General features: G+C 38.1%; 2 protein-coding genes across 10 annotated transcripts in view; one reads left to right on the forward strand and one right to left on the reverse strand.

Moving 5' to 3' along the window:
- Window positions 1-19,266, forward strand: part of TBCK (TBC1 domain containing kinase) — a 445,069-nt gene that overhangs the window by 420,393 nt on the left and 5,410 nt on the right. The window lies entirely within an intron of this gene.
- NPNT (nephronectin) overlaps window positions 1-19,266 on the reverse strand; it is an 84,099-nt gene that overhangs the window by 12,668 nt on the left and 52,165 nt on the right. For all 9 annotated transcript variants that reach the window (XM_004476212.5, XM_058294563.2, XM_058294560.2 and 6 more), the window contains 4 exons: window positions 17,969-18,088; window positions 16,284-16,418; window positions 15,845-15,967; window positions 13,299-13,691 (listed from right to left, as the gene is read on the reverse strand). In XM_004476212.5, coding sequence (XP_004476269.1) covers window positions 13,299-13,691; window positions 15,845-15,967; window positions 16,284-16,418; window positions 17,969-18,088 — 771 coding nt within the window. The remainder of the gene's footprint in view (window positions 1-13,298; window positions 13,692-15,844; window positions 15,968-16,283; window positions 16,419-17,968; window positions 18,089-19,266) is intronic.

Below are 19,266 nucleotides of genomic sequence, written 5' to 3' on the forward strand. Positions count from 1 at the left end.
CACGAAGATGGTCTCGGAGGTCCTGGAGGGCATCAATCTTACCTTGTGGCACTTCCAGGGCCTGACCTGGTGACAGGCACTCAATGGATGTTTACTAAGCAAATACAGAGATCCCCTTGGCCACCCATGTCATTTGTCAACCCTTTTCACTCAAAATAATACAAGTGGGACAGAGCTTAAGAATCTACTTTTTAAAAATAATGGCTTCCACTCTCATGTATTCATTTGTTCAATGAATGTGATTGCTAACCACAGCCGAGCACTGTGCTAGTCCCCAACCAGACAGGGGGAACAGCCTGACCAGGTGCCCCACGTGGAGCCTACATTCTAACGGGACAGGCAGATATTAAGCAAGTAGGAAAATGAAAGAATAATTCCAGATTGGGATAAGGGCTAGGAAGGGGGGGGGACCGAAAAACAAAACAGATGATATTGTGAAAAGTGACTTCGTGAGGAGGGGTTGGGAAGGTGAGGGTGAGAAGAATTCTTGGCAAAAGGCCAGGGAAGACTCCCCTCTGTTTGCCAGACCTTGAGTTAATTAGCTCTATTTTCACAAGACAGGGAGTAAAAGATGTAGAATGCTCAGAAACAGACACCCGTCAAAAGGGTTCTTTTTTCAACAATGTCCCTGTTATTTTTAGCAAGTATTTATAAAAGTAAAGCTCTCATAACATTTGAACTGATTTCTTAGCTTACTACTTTTAAATAAACTTTTTTCTCTTTTTGTTTCAAAATTCCAAACAGAAGCCCCTTCCCCTTCTCACAACTCACACTCCCACATACCCACCCTGAGCGGGTACGAGCTCAATAACGAGCTCTCGGAAGACAGACGGTCTGCTGACTGGTGCTTTGGCAGTGAGACAACTAGCCTCCTCTTTTACACACCAAATAACTGACAGCATTGATATCCAACTGCAGCTTTTCTTTCCTCACTTGGAGCTCAGAGAAGGGGACTCTTTCTATTCCTTACTGGAAATATCACAAAGTTGCAGTCAAGGATATTTCATTTCTCATGACTCGAGAAAGTTTTAAAATCTCAGTAGGAAAAAAGCCATGCTTTTGTTCCCTTCCCTTGTAGTAACCTATACAAATTATCTCCAGAATGGATTAGCTCAAATCTTACAATACTCAAGTTCTGGCACACAGGAGGCATTATGAGTTTCTCAAAACCCTCTTTTTTCCCAGATGAAGGATTCTCAAATGGCAGGCAGAGTCAAGTCTACAGAGGCAGGGCCATAAAAAGGTTTCCTGGCACAGGGGGCCTGTTTTATAAAGAGGGGTCGAGCAGAGCCTCTCTGAGGAAAGTATTTAAAACTTAGTCCTGAAGAATGTGGTACCCATGAAGCAAAAGAGTGGAGTATTGGGGTGAAGAGGGAGTGTTTCAGGCAGCAGGTACAAAGAAATTCCTTGGAACTTTTAAAGAATAGAAAGGTATTCTCAGTAGATGGAGGGCACTGAGAAATGGAAAGCGTGGCATGGGATGAGTTTGAAAAGAAACGAAGGGACTGTGCCATGCAGTTGGAAATAGCAACCTGAAGAATTGGTTATCTGACAATCTGCAAAGCCTCAGATGGTTTTAGGTGCATGGTTTCCAAGAACCATTTAATTTTACAGCTAATGATTATGCATACCTACATTACAATACATTGGGAAAAATTCCAAGGAATTTAGACATGCTTAGCAGCTATGAGTTCTTATAATTTTGTATACTGTACTCTGTACACTGCCAAATTATTTAACTAATTCTCCTTTCTCATCCATGCCAGTATGGATTCTGAACAGCACCCAATAAAGTATCAAGAGAAGATACACTACTCACTCCCTGGTATATTTTACAGTTTATGCAAAAATATTAAGTGGCATAAATAGTGGGCAAAGTTTTTCACAGAGTTTGATCTCAGCTATATATAAGGAAAAAAAACAAACCAATATAATTATAGAAAAATGTGTGACAAGAAATGTTTCAATGTGCTAATAGTGGCAGTCTTTGAGTAAGTAATCTATTCTCATTTGTTGATTTGTCATTTGTAATTCTGTTTTTAAGATGTCTATAGAAAGAAAAATTTTCTATTATGAAAAACAAAAGTCTTACCTAAATCACAGAAAGAAAAGAACATTCTGTTGGAGCACATATACATACTCCTACCCCATAGGAACTAGATGTCTAGTCTATAAAAAGAGTTTGATACATGTTGCTAAATGCAGAAAATTTTAATTAAATGATTGGCCTTCTCTGAAAAGAGAAGTATAACCAGGACACTGTTACATGGTTTTTCTACTTCACACTTTAATTAGCATTCAATTTAAATGTATAATATACATGTTCTATAAAAACATACATATTGGATGTTCTCTGTGGTTGGGCCATGAATTCCTAGAATTTAAATAGTATTAACTTGAGAGATTAAAGAAAGGACAAGATAAATGTGGATAATATAATTCCTCTACCATCTATCCATCTATCCCCCACCCCTCCCCTCATCCATCCACTCATTTATGCAATCTTTCAAGAAATAATTACTGAGCATCAACTAGATATGAGGTCCTGGGCTAAGTGCTTGTTGTGAAGCAATGGACAGGCATACCCTTGCCTTCATGCGACCCACCTTCTAGAGGTGAAGATAGACATCTAACAATTTCAATGCTTTAAAGAAGTAGCACATGCTATGTAAGCATGGAGGCGAGGGTTAGGGATGCTGCCTAAGCTTCCATGGTGAGGATGGCTATCATGAAAATCTTCTCTGAGAAGTGATACTTACCCTAGAACATAGAGGGTGAGTTACTGTGAACTAAGGTTCTAGATCACTGAAAGAGCATGACACTAAAAAATCAATATAGGGAAGCAGACTTGGCCCAATGGATGGGGCATCCGCCTACCACATGAGAGGTCCGCGGTTCAAACCTGGGCCTCCTTGACCTGTGTGGAGCTGGCCCATGCACAGTGCTGATGTGTGCAAGGAGTGCCCTGCCACGCAGAGGTGTCCCCATATAGGGGAGCCCCATGTGCAAGGAGTGTGCCCCATAAGGAGAGCCGCCCAGCGCAAAAGAAAGTGCAGCCTGCAAAAGAATGGCGAAGCACACACGGAGAATTGACACAGCAAGATGATGCAACAAAAAGAAACACAGATTCCTGGTGCCGCTGATAGGATAGAAGCGGTCACAGAAGAACACACAGTGAATGAACACAGAGAGCAGACAACTGGGGGAGGGTAAGGGGAGAGAAATAAATAAATAAATCTTTAAAAAAATCAATATAGCTGGAGAGCTTATAGGAGGAGGGGTAGGGTACAGGAAAAAGGGCACTGAATGAAACTGGAGCTGTAGGCAGACTGTGCAGGTCCTTGTAAATATTTTGGACTTTACCTTGGTGGAAACCGGAAGGATTTTAACTGAGGGATTTTAACCGAGAAGTGCCAAACCTAGGTTTGCATGTTAAAGTCAGCATTCTAGCTGTAACACAGAGATTGAACAGGAGGGAGGTAAGAGTGGGTGGCAGAGACCAGACAGGACCAAAATTAAACTAAAGAATGTTTGTAAACTCTTTAAAAGATTTATGTCCTAAAATATTTTCTTCCATTGGTCATTTTTTTTGGCCTCTAAAAAATATACTTACTCATTGCTTCCTAAAACCCCTGCATGAACTAAAAGGAAAGGGATTGTACAGTTACCAAAGCAAGCAGACCACAGGATAAAAATGTGGTTGGGTCGGGTTTGGGGGAAGGTACTCTTTCGTAATGGCTGTGGAGCTCTGGAGCCAGTAAGAACAATCAGTCACACAAACGAGCAGCAACTTCCAAACAAGAAACTCTGGCCTGGCACTTTCTATTAAATAACTTTTCCCCAGAGTTGTAACAGTATTAAGACAGTGTTAATATATAATCTGCAACCAGAAATAGAATTTCCCAAATAAGTGTATATTTTTAACCAAAAAGCATTAAGAACAAGCCCAGGGAATTAAATGTAAGTATTATCATACATGCCTTCCTCTGTCAGACCTCTTACAAAGAGTAACTACAGTAAAATGTAAGCACTGTTTATTAAAGGCAGGTTTACAAGGTCTGTTTCTGTTCTAAGATGACTCCCCTGACATTACCCAGGCAATTCTGACATTTGTTGTCAGGCTAAAAGATAAAAGACAATAATATCTTAAAGTATTTCTTTGTGTAAGGGTTTACTTCATTGATAGGAATGGTACATAACCTTAGTAATATCCTGAAGACTCCTTCTGGTAGCAGAACTTAGGATTTTTAGAGATTACAAATGAATGACACTTGATGAATGACTAGGGTTTTATGGTCTGTCTGTCTGTCTCTTTCCCTTTTTCCCAGATGCAGAACATATGCATAATTGCATTAAATGATTGCAGAATCAAGTAAAAGACTGGAAATGAGTTTCTGTAATTTCCTTAACCACATTAGAGAAAAATCTTAGCCATTTATTGATTACTAGCAAAAAGGAAATGGTTGCTGAGCTCCACAGAAATAACCCCTTATTTGTCAATGCTTTCAGCCCATAGGAAGAATCTACAACATTCAAAAGACACCTTTGGGGGAAGCAGACTTGGCCCAGTGGTTAGGGCGTCTGTCCGCCTACCACATGGGAGGTCCGCAGCTCAAACCCCAGGCCTCCTTGACCCGTGCGGAGCTGGCCCATGCGCAGTGCTGATGCGCGCAAGGAGTGCCCTGCCACGCAGGGATGTCCCTGCATAGGGGAGCCCGATGCACAAGGAGTGCACCCATAAGGAGAACCGCCCAGAGTGAAAGTGCAGCCTGCCCAGGAATGGCACCGCACACGGAGAACAGACGCAGCAAGATGATGCAACAAAAACAAACACAGATTCCCCTGCTGCTGACAACAACCAAAGTGGACAAAGAAGAACACACAGCAAATAGACACAGAGAACAGACAACTGGGGTGGGGGCGGGAAGGGGAGAGAAATAAATAAATAAATAAATATTTTTAAAAAAACAAAAAAAAGACACCTTTGGGCTGAGAGTAAAGAGCAAAAATGAAACAAAACAAAATAAAACACTAGATCTCTGGCGAAAGGTAGAGCAATTTTTATGACACACCTATTTCTCCTTTCTGTACTATACCTTTAATAAAGTTTCAGACTAACTGGAGCTCTGCCTGAAGCAATCCCAGGGGAACTAAGTATCAAAAAGATGGTTCTTTTCTAAGCACAAGCACAAGGATCATATCACAACTTTTTCATATCAAGGAAACACTTGACAGGTTTCAATCTCGTTCCCTCTTTTGAGCCGAAGGGAACCGTGAAGATCAGGCTCTGTCAGAATCAAGTCCAGCCAAGCAGAACACATGCGGTGAGTAGAATCTAAGAGATGGACTTGGACTGCATGCAGCATGGACACCTTCTGGGGCACAGGCGAAGCCCACCAGGTGTCAAAGGCTCAGGCCAACAGGATCCATTTACAGGAAGAAATAAAGCTTGTATCACTGATATTCATTAGAATCATTATGTAATTCCATCTAGACAGATTCATCCCTGAAAAGGCTACTGACTTTTAAATTTTATTTATTTATTTATTATTTTTCAATAAAAAGCTGAACTGTCTGCAAATGACTGCCTGACACAATATGATCATCATAAATGCTGCTTATACGGTAAGGAAGTTGAAGTGAGGATATCTTCATTTTACCATCACAACTGTTCAACTAGAGACTATAAATACCTTAATGAAGCATGAATTTCCAATTATGTGATAAGTAAAGGATATATACAAAGTAACCAGATTCTATTTTCATTTTCTCTAATCATGTAATAGCTCTCACTTGCAAATCAATTTGTTCCAAATGGACCTGGTAGGCCAAAAATAGCATAAAAACACTAATGAACCATAATAAAGAATATCAGAAAAACAAAAACTCAGAAGTAGAACACAAAATAAGGATGTCTTTTTATCAGGGTTAAGTAGGAAATGCTATCATTACCATATAAATGTATTCAGCAATAATAATAGTCTTTATTATGTGTCATGAACTACAGCAAGAGTTTTACCTGCACCCTTTCATTTCATTTTCACAGCACTCCAATGAGGTGGATACTATTACCATCCTCAACTTAAAGAATCAAAGGCTTAGGAAGATTTAGGAAAAGTTCCCAAATCACAGAGTGGCTATGAGTGTAGGACTTTTAATTACAAGTCTACAAGATAGCTATTTTTGAAACAAATGTTCATATAACTTTTTAGAAAACTGATTTCAGACTTTGGTCACATTCACCAAGAATTCAATTTATACCTTCTGGAGAGAACTATTTTTTTCTTTACCAGCCACCATAGGATCCAATTAAAATATAAATCAAAAATCTCGAAAACTTTCAGAATTCATAGCACCAGATCCTGACCTAGAAAGCAGCAGCAACTCACTCCCTCAAAACACTAACAGAAATTTAATCTTCAGAGAGATGTCAGGCATCTTCTCAGGGTCCCTCTGGGCCTTGATGTTTACTAGAAAGCAAACTAGTTTGAGGACCTTTTCACCCCTCAGCAGAAACAATCTTTTCACTCATCATCACACAGAACCAGGAAGGAGACCGTAGTATTTCCGTGACTAAGAACAATGTGATCACATCATCCACAGACTCCGTAAAATTTGTAGAAAAGAAATGAGGTGAAGACCTGGGGATGGCAAGCAGCAATGCAGCAATCAATAAAAAGAAAACAAATTTCTTCTTACTGTTTGGAACCCTGGAGTTTCAACATTCTCATGATCTGTAATGACTTGGACAATGAGTCTGCTTCTCCAAAAACAGCAATAGGAGCAGAGGACCTGACACGTGACATTTTACTCTATAATCTCAACTCTGTGATACCTTTCCTCTTTACATATATGAGTAGACACATGCATAGCCACAAATGCCACTTTTTAAACATTCCACATCTGGCTAATCCTGTCTCCAGCCAAGACTTGGTTCTGCTAGGTTGGAGCTATCCTTTAAAATTTAGAGAGCCCTCTTACTCAAAGTGTGGTCTGCAGCCCAGAAGCATTTCCTGTGATTTGGTTAGAAATGCAGAATCCTAGGTCCTACCCCAGACCTGCGAAATCAGAATCTCTATTTTGACAAGATCCCCATATGATTTTATGCACATTAAAGACTGAAAGGTGTTGTGCTACAACGTCCAACTTGGTACATGTGCTGTAGGGATGAGGAATCTACATCTTAACTAAGTCCCACAGGTTATTCTGGTTCAGTTGGGCTTCTGGCAACACTTTGAGAGAAAAAAAAATCTGCTTTCTGATCCAAGTGCTATATTCCTTGCAGTAATCTAAATTTTCTAGCTAAAATTGGACATAGTAACTTGTCCAAAATCACATAACTCATAAATAATAGAAGAATCAAAAGCAGATCTTTGATTCAATTCATTCTATCATTAGCTGTAGTTAAAAGCCCCCATTTCACATGTTTCAACCTGATTTTCATATTCCTTTTTAATGCCTTTTCACTTTATCAGCTTAAAATTCAGAAGTATATTAGATTTAATTTAGACTTTTCTAAAAGTCTTGTTTTTTTTTCAATTAATGTATCACATTGTATCAGGTAAAGAGAAGGACCATAATATGACATAACTGATGATTTGGGGAAGAATTAACAGAATGAACAAGTGAAATTCAGCTAGTTCAAGCATATGAAGGTTTATTTGGAGAGAATGGAAAGAAAGAAAATTGTACCAAATATAGAATCCCATTTTACTCCATTCAACAAATATTTCAGAGTGCCTACCATATACCAGGTGGGACAGTTTGAGGGAAATATATCTGGAGATTAGATAGCTGCCTATGAATCTGAAATATAACCTATTTGGCAAAGGAGAAACATTTTAGCTTATAAAACCATGTTATAAATAAGAAACAAACTTACTTGTGATCAATATTGGATCAGATCTTACTACTATATCTTTTGATTCCATAGTTTAAATGGATTTGGGAAACAAAGAATGTACAAAGGACAAGCCAAACAGAATGCTAAGAAAACTTTATCCCTAAGAAAAGATAAAAGAAACAGAAATGACTGTGCCCAAAGAAGAAACTGTTGAGTAATTTCCTGAGAATCCCTTGGGTACACTAAGCATGGTGTCTGGAGACAAGGACCAACTGTATTGTGACCCTTGAGGACCTGGCAAGACAAAAGTGGTGTAAACCACAGTTTCATGAATTTAGGTTCAATATAAAAAGAAAATTCCAATAGTGGATGGGCTACTGGGAGAGACTGTATTTATATTAGAGATTTGAATAATTGGGATAATTTAATAGAGACCTTAACAGGAAATCACACTTGAGTTAATTACTTACTGTTGGTTTACATGGAAAATTTTAGGCCCCAAATTAAAATGCCAAAAAGGTTATTATAACTATCACTTCTGAAATGCTTACTTGAAGTTTAAATAACTTAGTTTTGTTGTTTTGAACTCCTTTCTTTTACATCAGTAGTAAAAGGACAAAAAACTCCAGGACAATATCAATGATACTTTGTTTATACTTATAGGAAACATTGTTTTAAGGGTTGTTTCTTATATTAAATAATTTGTGCACCTTCACACAGGCTAGATTTCAAATAATAAAATTATTTAATTTTTCATTATCTCTGAATTTATATCATTTCCCTTCTCATTAGCATTGATCTTTCTAACTTGATAATCCACTTTTACAATACAAATCTCCAAAAGGCATGGATGTGGAAAGGTGGAGAGAAGAGAAAGAGAGAAAGAAAAAATGGTGGCGGAGCAGATGTAGTTCAAATGGTTGAGCACTTGCTTCCCATGTACAAAGTCTCAGGTTCAATCCCTGGTACCTCCTAAAAACAAACAAATTTAAAAAAGAACAAATTTTGGGTAGTGGATGTAGCTCAAGTGGTAGAGCACCTGTTTCCCATGTACAAGGTCTCAGGTTCAATCCCTGACACCTCCTAAAAATAAACAAGAAACTAACAAACAAACGAAAAACAACTTGAGGGAGCTGAAGTAGCTCAGTGGTTGAGTGCTGGCTTTCCACATACAAGGTCACGGGTTCAATCCCCAGCCCTGGTATCTTAAAAAAAAAAAAAAAGGGAAGAAAAGGGGAAAGGCAATTTAATTTTAAAAAGCTTCTCCTAATATAAAAATAAGAAACAACAATCAGAAAATAATATATTTTTAATTCATAAACTTGGATGAAATGTTATTACATTAAATTAGCTTTTGTATTGAAAATTTGATTGCATCATAATAATTCTTATTTATTCTAAAAAATTACATATAATCTATTCATTCATTCTTTTGTTTAACAAATAGTGTTTAATAGCCAATGACATACCAGGCACCATTCAGGTTTGTGGGATACACCAATGAGCAAAACAGACACAGATCTCTGTTCTGGCAAAGCTTATATGCAAGTAAAGAGAGATAAAAAATAGACAAAATAAGTAGAAAATATAGTATATTAGAAGGTAATAAATGCCATATAAAAAAGGGAAGAACAATAGAGAACAGCAAGATCAGGAATGCTGCTGTTGACTGGTGAATCTCCCAGAATTAAACAGAGGGTCAGAGCGGCCTCACTGACAACCTGATGGGAGCAGAGGCGAAGAAGCCAGCCAAGCTGCTTACTGGGGGGAGGGTTCCAGGTAGAGGGAACAGTCGGAGCAAAGGTCACAAGAGGGGAGAACTCAGGAACACCACGGAGGCGAGAGAAGCTGGAGTGGACTGAACGAGGGGGAGGGGACTCGGAGATGAGATTTAGAACTTGGTAAGTCACTGGAGGGCTTAGACTTGCACTGAATGAACGGGTGCCTTTGGGTGCTGTTTGAGAACTGATTACAGAGAGAAAAGGGTGGAAGCAGGGAGCATGCTGGAAGGCTTTTGCAGCATAGCTCCATGGTTTCTCACCCTTAACACTGAAATCCACAAACTGTTTCTGTCAAGCATAAGGAGGGAACACTATACCAACAAGTAACTACCTACATGTCTTTATGTAGCCAAATTAGTGTGCATATACATATACTTCATGGTAGAAATGTAACATGCTTGATTACATAATATATAGCATATATAGCATATGTGCCTTACTTTTCTAAAATCTGAAAAATGCTGTACTCCATAACTCTTCTGAAAAAAGGATTTTAGAACTGGAAACCAGAGAGAGAAGATTTGGGCCAGATGGTAGCATTAGAAACAGTAAGAATTTGTTGCAATGTCAGATATGATTTGAAAGTAGGGCTAACAGGATTTCCTTATGGATTGGACATTGGATGTGAAAAGAGGAATCTGGGATGACTCCAATGTCTTTAGCTAAGTTGTAGGATGGAGTTACCACCAACTGGGGTGGGGAAGCTACGGGTGGTACATGTTTTTGGCGGAAGGTAAGGAGCAGTTTGGGCATGTCAGGTTTGAGACATCTATTTTCAGCCAACTGGAGAGGTTATCATCTCCAGTGATATACAAATCTAGTTTGAGGAAAAGTCTGGGTTGAGATGTCATGTTAAAATTTTTCTTTCTTGCTTTATTTTTAGTATATCTTTACAATCTTTTCTCAGGGAGATGACACCCACATCCTCAAATTGTAAAGAAAACTCTGTGTAACAATCTCTTCCATTAAAAAAAAAAATCCCTTTCATAAAGAAAAACAATTGATATATAGGGCTATTTATAGTTAGACTGCTAAATAGTTGCCATCATTAATAACATCTGAAAATTCATGAAGCAAACCAGATTCTATTCTCAAACATACAGGGAATAAAGGTGGTTTAAGGAATTATTATGCAAGTGCAGAAAATATTCAATAAAGAAATGGTATTAACTAAAATAGCACTGTCTTTTCTGCTTTCCAGAGTGAATACACACACATTATTTGTTCTGAATTTAAAACTTATAACACTTTTTTGATTCAGACTACATGCTATAATCACAAGACAGCAAGTTAAGAACTGTCCAAAATATTCTTGTCCACACTAAAATTAACCAGCAGCTAGCTATAGCTGAAGATGAAACGAGGGTGGATTTTATTTTTTCTGGCAGGAGTGTCTAAAGGCAGCAATGCTATCTGTGGCATGCAACAGCCTTGGCACAGGATCAAGGAAACCCTTCTTTAAGAGCACACTGTCTTATAATGAGAGCACTCAAAATTACTGAAACTCCATATTTCACCAATTTCATTCTGTTAAAATTCTATTGGTGACCTTCAACATTATTTATAATATATTTGTATTATATAATTTATATAACATTATTATAACTTATATATATGGAGAAAAGCATTGGGAAGAAAGAGGAACTTTTTAAAAGGAGAAAACACTAAAAGGAAGACTCAGAAAGGCATATATATACATATACATACCTTTCTATATATATTATGGTTAGAGTGACTGTTTAAATTAAATAGCCTAGTTTTTAAGACCCTAAATTTAAGACAACAGAATAATGTAAATACCAGATTATGTAAGCATCCATGAATAAAATCCCATTGTGATTACAAAGAGATGGAACAAAATGAAACCATAACAGAGAGAGTAGGTGGAGAGAGAGAGGGAAGGAGGGAGGGAAGAGAAAATTGCAAAAATATATTTTTAAAAAGATATTGACATATAAAAAATATATGGTTTAACAGCTACTAATTGCTCTAAAAATTACCCTTATTGCCCAAAATATACATAAATACATCAGAATTCTTTAATTCTCTTAATCTCTCTCTCTTTTTTTTTTAAAGATTTATTTATCCCCCCGCCCAGTTGTCTGTTCTCTGTGTCTATTTGCTGCATTTTCTTTTTCTGCTTCTGTTGTTGTCAGCGGCACTGGAGTGTGTGCGGCACCATTCCTGGGCAGGCTGCTCTTTCTTTCACGCTGGGCGGCTCTCCTTACGGGGTGCACTCCTTGCACATGGGGCTCCCCTATGCGGGGGACGCCCTTGCATGGCAGGGCACTCCTTGTACGCATCAGCACTGCACATGGGCCAGCTCCACATAGGTCAAGGAGGCCCGGGGTTTGAACCGCGGACCTCCCATGTGGTAGATGGACGCCCTAACCACTGGGCCAAGTCCGCTGCCCTTAATCTCTCTTTAAAGGAACAATGACCAAGAGAAAAAAAAATTAAGGTGAGAGTCACATGTAAGTAAAAAGAAGCTTTAATTTTCTCTCTTAAAAAATATGAGCTGCAGTGTTCCTTTCGTCTACTAAAAATAAAATCAGTTACTCAACATAAAAGGAACAAATTTAGTTCCAACATGGATTTAATGGAAGAAGGAAAAGAAGCAGTAGGTAATACAGAAAGGAGGAGGACAGGAGGAAAAAATGGGAAGATAGCTAAAAATAAGAAAAGAGAAATGTGACAAATGGATAAATACAAAGAAAAGATGAAAGTTATAAAATGCAAATTTTGGTCTGGTAATATTTTTCTGTTTCTAAACTTGCTTTCCTTCTATAGCCTCTTTCCATTAGGCTATAACATTCTATACTCAGTCACCCGTTAAAAATTTGGGAGTCCTCAATGTAAACCTGCTCTAGTCTAGCTCTACCTATCAGTTTACAGCAAATATGGGCTGTGGGGTGAGAGTAGCTGTTCACCTTCTCTCACCTGTTGCCATCATGAACCTCCAGTTTATGGTAGTTTATTATTTATGCTCTACTGTTTCTTACTTCTGTGCCTTTGTCGTGCTGGTCTCTTTAAGTCCTCCCTTTCCACATCCCTTTTGTTGAGCAAGCCATCATTTCATTTAGGAGGCCCCCCTGTCTGCCTAGTGTCTGCCCAAAGGCTGATTGTGTCCCTTTCTCTCTGTCCCCACGTCCTACATAAATCTCTTCCACGACACCTGACATGTAAGTATCACAGCTATCTTCTAGGTGACTCTCTTTCCTACCAGACTGGAACTGTTTCTGTTAGAGCTTTGTAAACCCAGTGTCTATTACAGGGCCTGGCACTTTAAAGACACTCAAAACTGTTCACTGATGGAAAGAATGAACAGCTGGACTCAAAGCAAAATGCCATGGGGATGAAGTAAGTCCCCAACTCCTGAGAGTTTTCAAGTAAAACTGAACATGTTTGAAGAATCCCCATTCTAGATCGGAGCTGTAATTTTACTATAGATACCTTTGCGATATCCCTTCCATTTCTACACACGTTCTTTCCTATTGTCCAACTGAATGACTCTTTGCACAGCTCTTTATCATATTTATCAACAAGGATATGTGACTTTCTACTTTATACAGCAAATTCTTTTCATAAGTTTGATTCTTAGTCAAGGCATGGCTATCGTTGAAATGTCCTCATAAATGACCTGTAAAAAATGTCCAAAAATGTTTATGACTTACTGAACACATCTCCTCTGGGTTTCTGAGGATCAGTCTGCAGCCTGTTGTCAACTGTAATCCTTCCTGGAGATGTACTGGCAGCTGGTGCTACAGTTGTCGGCCTGGTGGTCAGCCTTGCTGGGGTTGGTGGGGGAGGAGTTCTCAGCTCTGTTGGGGGGGGTGGAGGCGGGGGTGGGGTAGGCTGTGGTGTTGGCCTTGGTGTAGGTCTTGTTGTGGGCTTAGAAGTAGGTCTGTTGGTAGTGACTAGAGGAATATATGGTGTCTTCAGAGGCCACCTAGTACTTCCAACATCAGGAATCAAATTACTGTGTCCTCCATCACCCTTGAAAAATGTGCCATTTCCCTTCGGTACATGAATTGGACCTGAAGGCTCAATCATGACTTTTGGAATATCTAAAAGAGTCAAAAAATTTAAATTAATGTGTAACCATCTCCCCTTTGGAGGGAAAACATCAAACTGTAAAAACAAATGCACAGAAACATCTCACGCTAACTAGATTTACTTTTCACATTTAGAATATTTCCTTACTATCTAAGTCAGGCAGCTTTCCAAATAACAAATATGTATGCATGTGTGTGTATGATATATATACATAAATATATGTGCATAACTGTATTAGTACACACATATCCATCTTTTGGATGTGGGCAAAAAATATATTGGTGTTTCTGTAATAAATATGTATTATTTGAAAAACAAAATGTTATAAATATTTATAAAGTGGATACAGACAAAAACCAATGAGATTTTTAAAATTGCACAGTGGGGAAGAGGACAGAGGTATTCTAAGTTGTTGTTGTTGTTTTTATTTGAGATATGTATATTTAGAATCTCTGTCAAATGTCCCTCCATGAATATAAAATATTTAGACAATTCTATTCATGTTTAGACAATTCTAAACATGATAATTAAATCATGTTTAGAACTGTTTAAAGACTAATATTTTTCTCAGCTGTACTTTATCTAAATTCAACACATACAAAAACATGTTGAGTAAATGTTCCACCTATTGTTTTATAGTTGGTTTTCCTTCCCTCTTACTAATTTATGCAATTGCTTTTTAAAAAGAAATTTTCCAGGGAGGTGGGGATGGTCAACCACCACACTAGGGAACCGAGAGAGTCTACAACTGCAAGCAGGAGAACTCTATCCATCAGCCATGTGGGATCTAAGTCCCCTCTGGAGTTAGAGGCAGAGTTGGCATCGCCATGCCAGGGTCCTCAGGATGGAGGAATAAAATATGGATTAGAGTGGACTTATTGTTATTCTACTATAGAATTATTGTGACTCTAACAATGGAAGAAACTGTATTATTGATGTGGAGACAGTGACCACGGTAGTTGCTTAAGAGCAAGGAGAAGGAAGAAGAGGTGTTTTATGGGGGCATTTTCAGAACTTAGAGTTGTCCTGAATGATACTGCAGGGACAGATGCAGGACATTGTATATCCTGCCATAACCCACTGAATGGACTGGGAGAGAGTGTAAATTATAATGTAAACTGTAATCCATGCTGTGTGGCAGTGCTCCAAAATGTATCCATCAAATGCAATGAATGTGCCACACTGATGAAAGAACTTGGTGATATGGAAGGAGTGGGGGGAGGGGAATGGAGGTATATGGGATCCTCTTATATTTTTTAAGGTAACATTTTGTATGATCTATGTATCCTTAAAAAATATTTTTTAATCTATTAAAAAAAGAAAAGAAAAGAAAGTTTAGAGTTCACCAAAATCATCTGTGGAATCTTCTTCCTTGATAATCTTTACCCTCCCAAAAAATAATAATATTTAATCTTCCTGGAATGATATACTCCAGACCAGGAATGACTACATGATCCTACCAAAAAACCTTTTAATCCCCATAACATATGTACATATATGTATGTATATATCATACACACACAATTCTTTATGCATGATTTTCAGTAAATATTTTACTCGGGAAAGTCTATAAAATTATGTATTGCCACATGAAATATATGCTAAGTTATGGCTTTTGGTTTGTAAAACTTTCATCTTGGAGGTTATTTTTTTTTTCATGTTTATATAACATAACCACTACTCCGAATATAGCTTATAAAATTTTAAAAAGAGAAAGTTCTAAAAGTAGAGAAAATAAATGAGAATGATTTTTAAAATAACGGAATTGGAAGACAAAAACCAGAAACAAAAAAATGTAGAACATATTCATGTTATCTCACTATCAGAACCTAATGCTAATGACAAACCAACATTTATTTCTGATTTTAACAAAATCAGATTTTCAGGGAGGGCTTTTTAATTTCTTCCCAGGTAAAGGGAAGCTATTGAGAGATTTTAGTCAACGGAATTACATGCTTTTAATATTAAAATGTATTATTAAAACTTTAATTTTTAAAAATACTTGAGCAAATGGTTCTATTGTTTGAGGAAAGCACAGACTAATGTTACCAGCTATGAAAATTATACTTTGGTAAAAACATTTTTTTAATCTCCCCTTTAAGAGCCTTTCTGTAGTCCTACATTTCCTGCTCGAATTTAGAGTTGGAAGAGAAGTGTTACTCACACGTGCAACTCAGTCCATCACCCTGGTATCCTTCTTTACATTTACATTTGTAGGACCCGTATACATTATAACATCGAGCAAAGCTGCTGCACTGATGCTTACCAAGGGAACATTCATCTATATCTGCATCAGGAAGAGGGGGAAAAAAGGTTTACTTGAGAGATAAATAGGATGACATGAAAAAGAGATATAGCTTCAAAAATGAATTTCTTTTCTTTGTGAAGGTTCATATAAAATTGGTGGATAGAAGAATTATGGACCCAGAACTATCAGTGATCGAACATGACTTCTGTCTGTCTGTCTAATGCAATATCCTCTCCCATCCTAGCCATCACCAGGAATTAGGAGACCTTTGGGCTTTGTAAGAAGAAATAACAGACAACAAACAGACAAAACAAACAACAGAAAAAGAAATAAAGCAACAGTAGCGTTTCATTACCATGACACTGGTATTTGCCTCCAATGTACATGAGGTCAAATCCTTTATGGCACTTGCAGATGTAACTCCCAAAAGTATTGACACACTGCCTGAATCTAGGGCACGAGGCTCTTCCAGTAGCACATTCATCAATATCTAGAAATGCAAGTCACATCTTAGGTTAAAAGCAAGAGCATATTCAGATGGAGAAGATTTTATAACAAAAAGATGAACTGTCTGCAAATGGTTGCCTGGCACACAATAGGATCATCCTAAATATTATACAGCTGGTTACCCCCACAGGCAATGTAAATCCCACATCTCCAAAATTCAGCTCGTAAGCCAAGACATTCTCTTTTACCTCAGCACAGACTACTTATATCCAGCTAGAGGCTTGAACTTAAAAAATGAGTTATCCTTAACAATCCTCTTTCTCATAATACCCAAATCACAAAGTCCAGTTAATTCTACCTCCGAAAAGTTATTTGAACCCATCTACTTTTCTCTTCCCCATTGCCACTACCCCAGTGCAAGTCACCATCTTCCAGGTTTGACTTTCATAAGAGCCTCTTTGATGGTCTCTTTATTGTCAGTCTTACTCCCTCCAAAGCATTCTCCACCCAGTGTGTACAATCTTGCCAAAACACAGATCTGTTTCTGTGTGCTTTCTGAAATAAATCCACATTCTTCACCACATCCTTGAAGGCTCTGCAGTACCTGTCCCCTTGCTTCATTACCTGTTGTATTTCAAGCCACCACCCTTCATACTCACTATGCACTTCTGCCATGTTGATGTTTCTTTAAAAACCTCAAACAAGCCAAACTCTCGCTCTCTCACTTCAGTGCCAGGGAAATGATTCACCTGCTTGCTTGGCTGGCTTGCCACATAGTTCTTCCTCCAAGTCTTACTTCAGAGATTTCTCTGATCACTATTTTCCAGAGAAGATCTTGTTTCTCTCTCTTTTCTCTTAGAATCCCTGTTAGCACTTAGTACAATCCATAATTTTATTGGGTATTTGTTTATTTTCTGTCCCCTTTTTCCATCACTACCTATACATATCAATTAGCAGTGTTTGCAATAATGTACTCACTAAACATCTGTTGAGTGACTCCATTCACTGCTTAAAACATGCTAGGTTCTCTGTGAAGCTCTTTGCATATATGACTTACTCAGTCCTCACAATGGTTCCATGTGTCATTATAAGGAGACTTAAGCGCAAAGAAAGAAGTCTCTAGATATATAGAGGTCATTTATCTAGTATATGGCAGAACCAGGTCTTAAATCAAAGCCCAGTCTTTTAACCATTGCCTTCCTAATTTACAGGAGAAAAAGTCTAACCCTTGTAGCTCAACACATACTTTGGCTTGTCTACCTGCTCAATTTAATTACTCTCCCTTCACCTTTGTCCCTTACATTGAAGAAATGCTGAGTCCTGGACATTCTGCTCCCCTTGAACTTCAGCACCTTTGAACATGTGGATCCCTCTTTCTGATGCTTTCTTTTGTCCCTCATCCATAAGAAAACAAGGTTTCCATGTTTTATTCATAGAGAGCAGTCCTCATCTGAGACATTTGACATCTTCTGCAGAATAGCTAATTACCTGATATAGGTAATTGCCCTTTTTTTCCTCACTCCCATCACCATTCATTTTCTTCCTTTCATCCGAGAGTGTTTGCTTACAGAGATGCCGGATTTTACAACTCACCCACACAGGTCCTCCCATCAGGAGCCAGCTGCAGGCCAGGAGAGGGACACTGACATTGGATCTGTCCTTTTACAACAGCACAGCCATACTGACAGTTTGCCATAGAGCACGTCAGGGCACCTGGAAAGAGAGTGGCTGGCTATCAGAGATAAGGAACAGACTGTGTAATTGAAATAAATATGTTTTTTACTTGCCCTGAGATCAGTGACACTGAATCAACAAGGAAGACAAAGAGGCCTCAAGTATCCAACATTCTAAAGAGAGTTAAAAAAGGAGGGAGGGACAAAAGGGTACATGCACACACACACACACACTCAGGGGTGATTAAGGAGTGAACAAGCTCTGTCATCCGCTGAGATACTTTTGAAGAGTTAGAAAGGAAATTAAAACTTTATCCCACATAGATTATTACCTCAAAAAATTTCCAGTAGTCTAGAAAAGTGGAGAATTGAGGTATTTTTCCAGATCATTGAAACTGTAATGCTGCTCTTAACTCAAACAACCAGTAGCTCAACTGCCCATTTAATTTTCCCAGAGACAGCAGAAGGTTTCCCACTGAGTTGCATAATATGATACGATTCTAGCAGCATCACCACATGTTGTTAAACGTGTACTCCATTACAAAAAGTTTCAGTCTATGTTTATGCAATGGTGAATAAAATTAGTCAATCTTGTTTATTTTATAAAATGCAACCCAGTTAACGGATAATTGGGTCAAAATAAAAATCATCAACTATTTGATATCATATAAACACAACTTCAATGTTCAGTCTGCAGAGAAGTTTAAGACATCATCCATCTTATAAGCAAACCTACATGAGTGTAGGAAACACCATATGTTTCTCTTCTACAAAGATACACATGAAATCTACTTTTCTGTTATCATTTTTTCTATTTAAAGCAGTTTTTTTTTTTTAGAAAAGAGAAGTAACCATCTTTAGATGATTGTAAGGAAATGTAAAAATGAAGTGAGGAGGTATTTATAAATGATTTACAACCACTCAAGAGACCTGACGGATCCTCTACTAGCAAACAGCCCAGTGCTCAGCCTTTCAGAAAGCACAATGGTCTCCAACTGGCCGCTAACGTTCTTTTTCTACCTGGCTGAGCCCTTTTATGTCCTAGTGGAAGACAGGGAAACCCATGTTGGGAAAGGCATTAGAAAATATATTTAGTCTTGTGATTCTTGTTTCAAATACCATTTCCAAGTCAATTTAACATTGCTACCCATGGCAAAAGATGTTACTCATCTCAAATGGGCATCTCTTATTTGATTTTCAATTCCTCAGGCATGCATA

This window comes from Dasypus novemcinctus, chromosome 1, assembly GCF_030445035.2.
Source record: "Dasypus novemcinctus isolate mDasNov1 chromosome 1, mDasNov1.1.hap2, whole genome shotgun sequence".
NCBI lineage: Eukaryota > Metazoa > Chordata > Mammalia > Cingulata > Dasypodidae > Dasypus > Dasypus novemcinctus.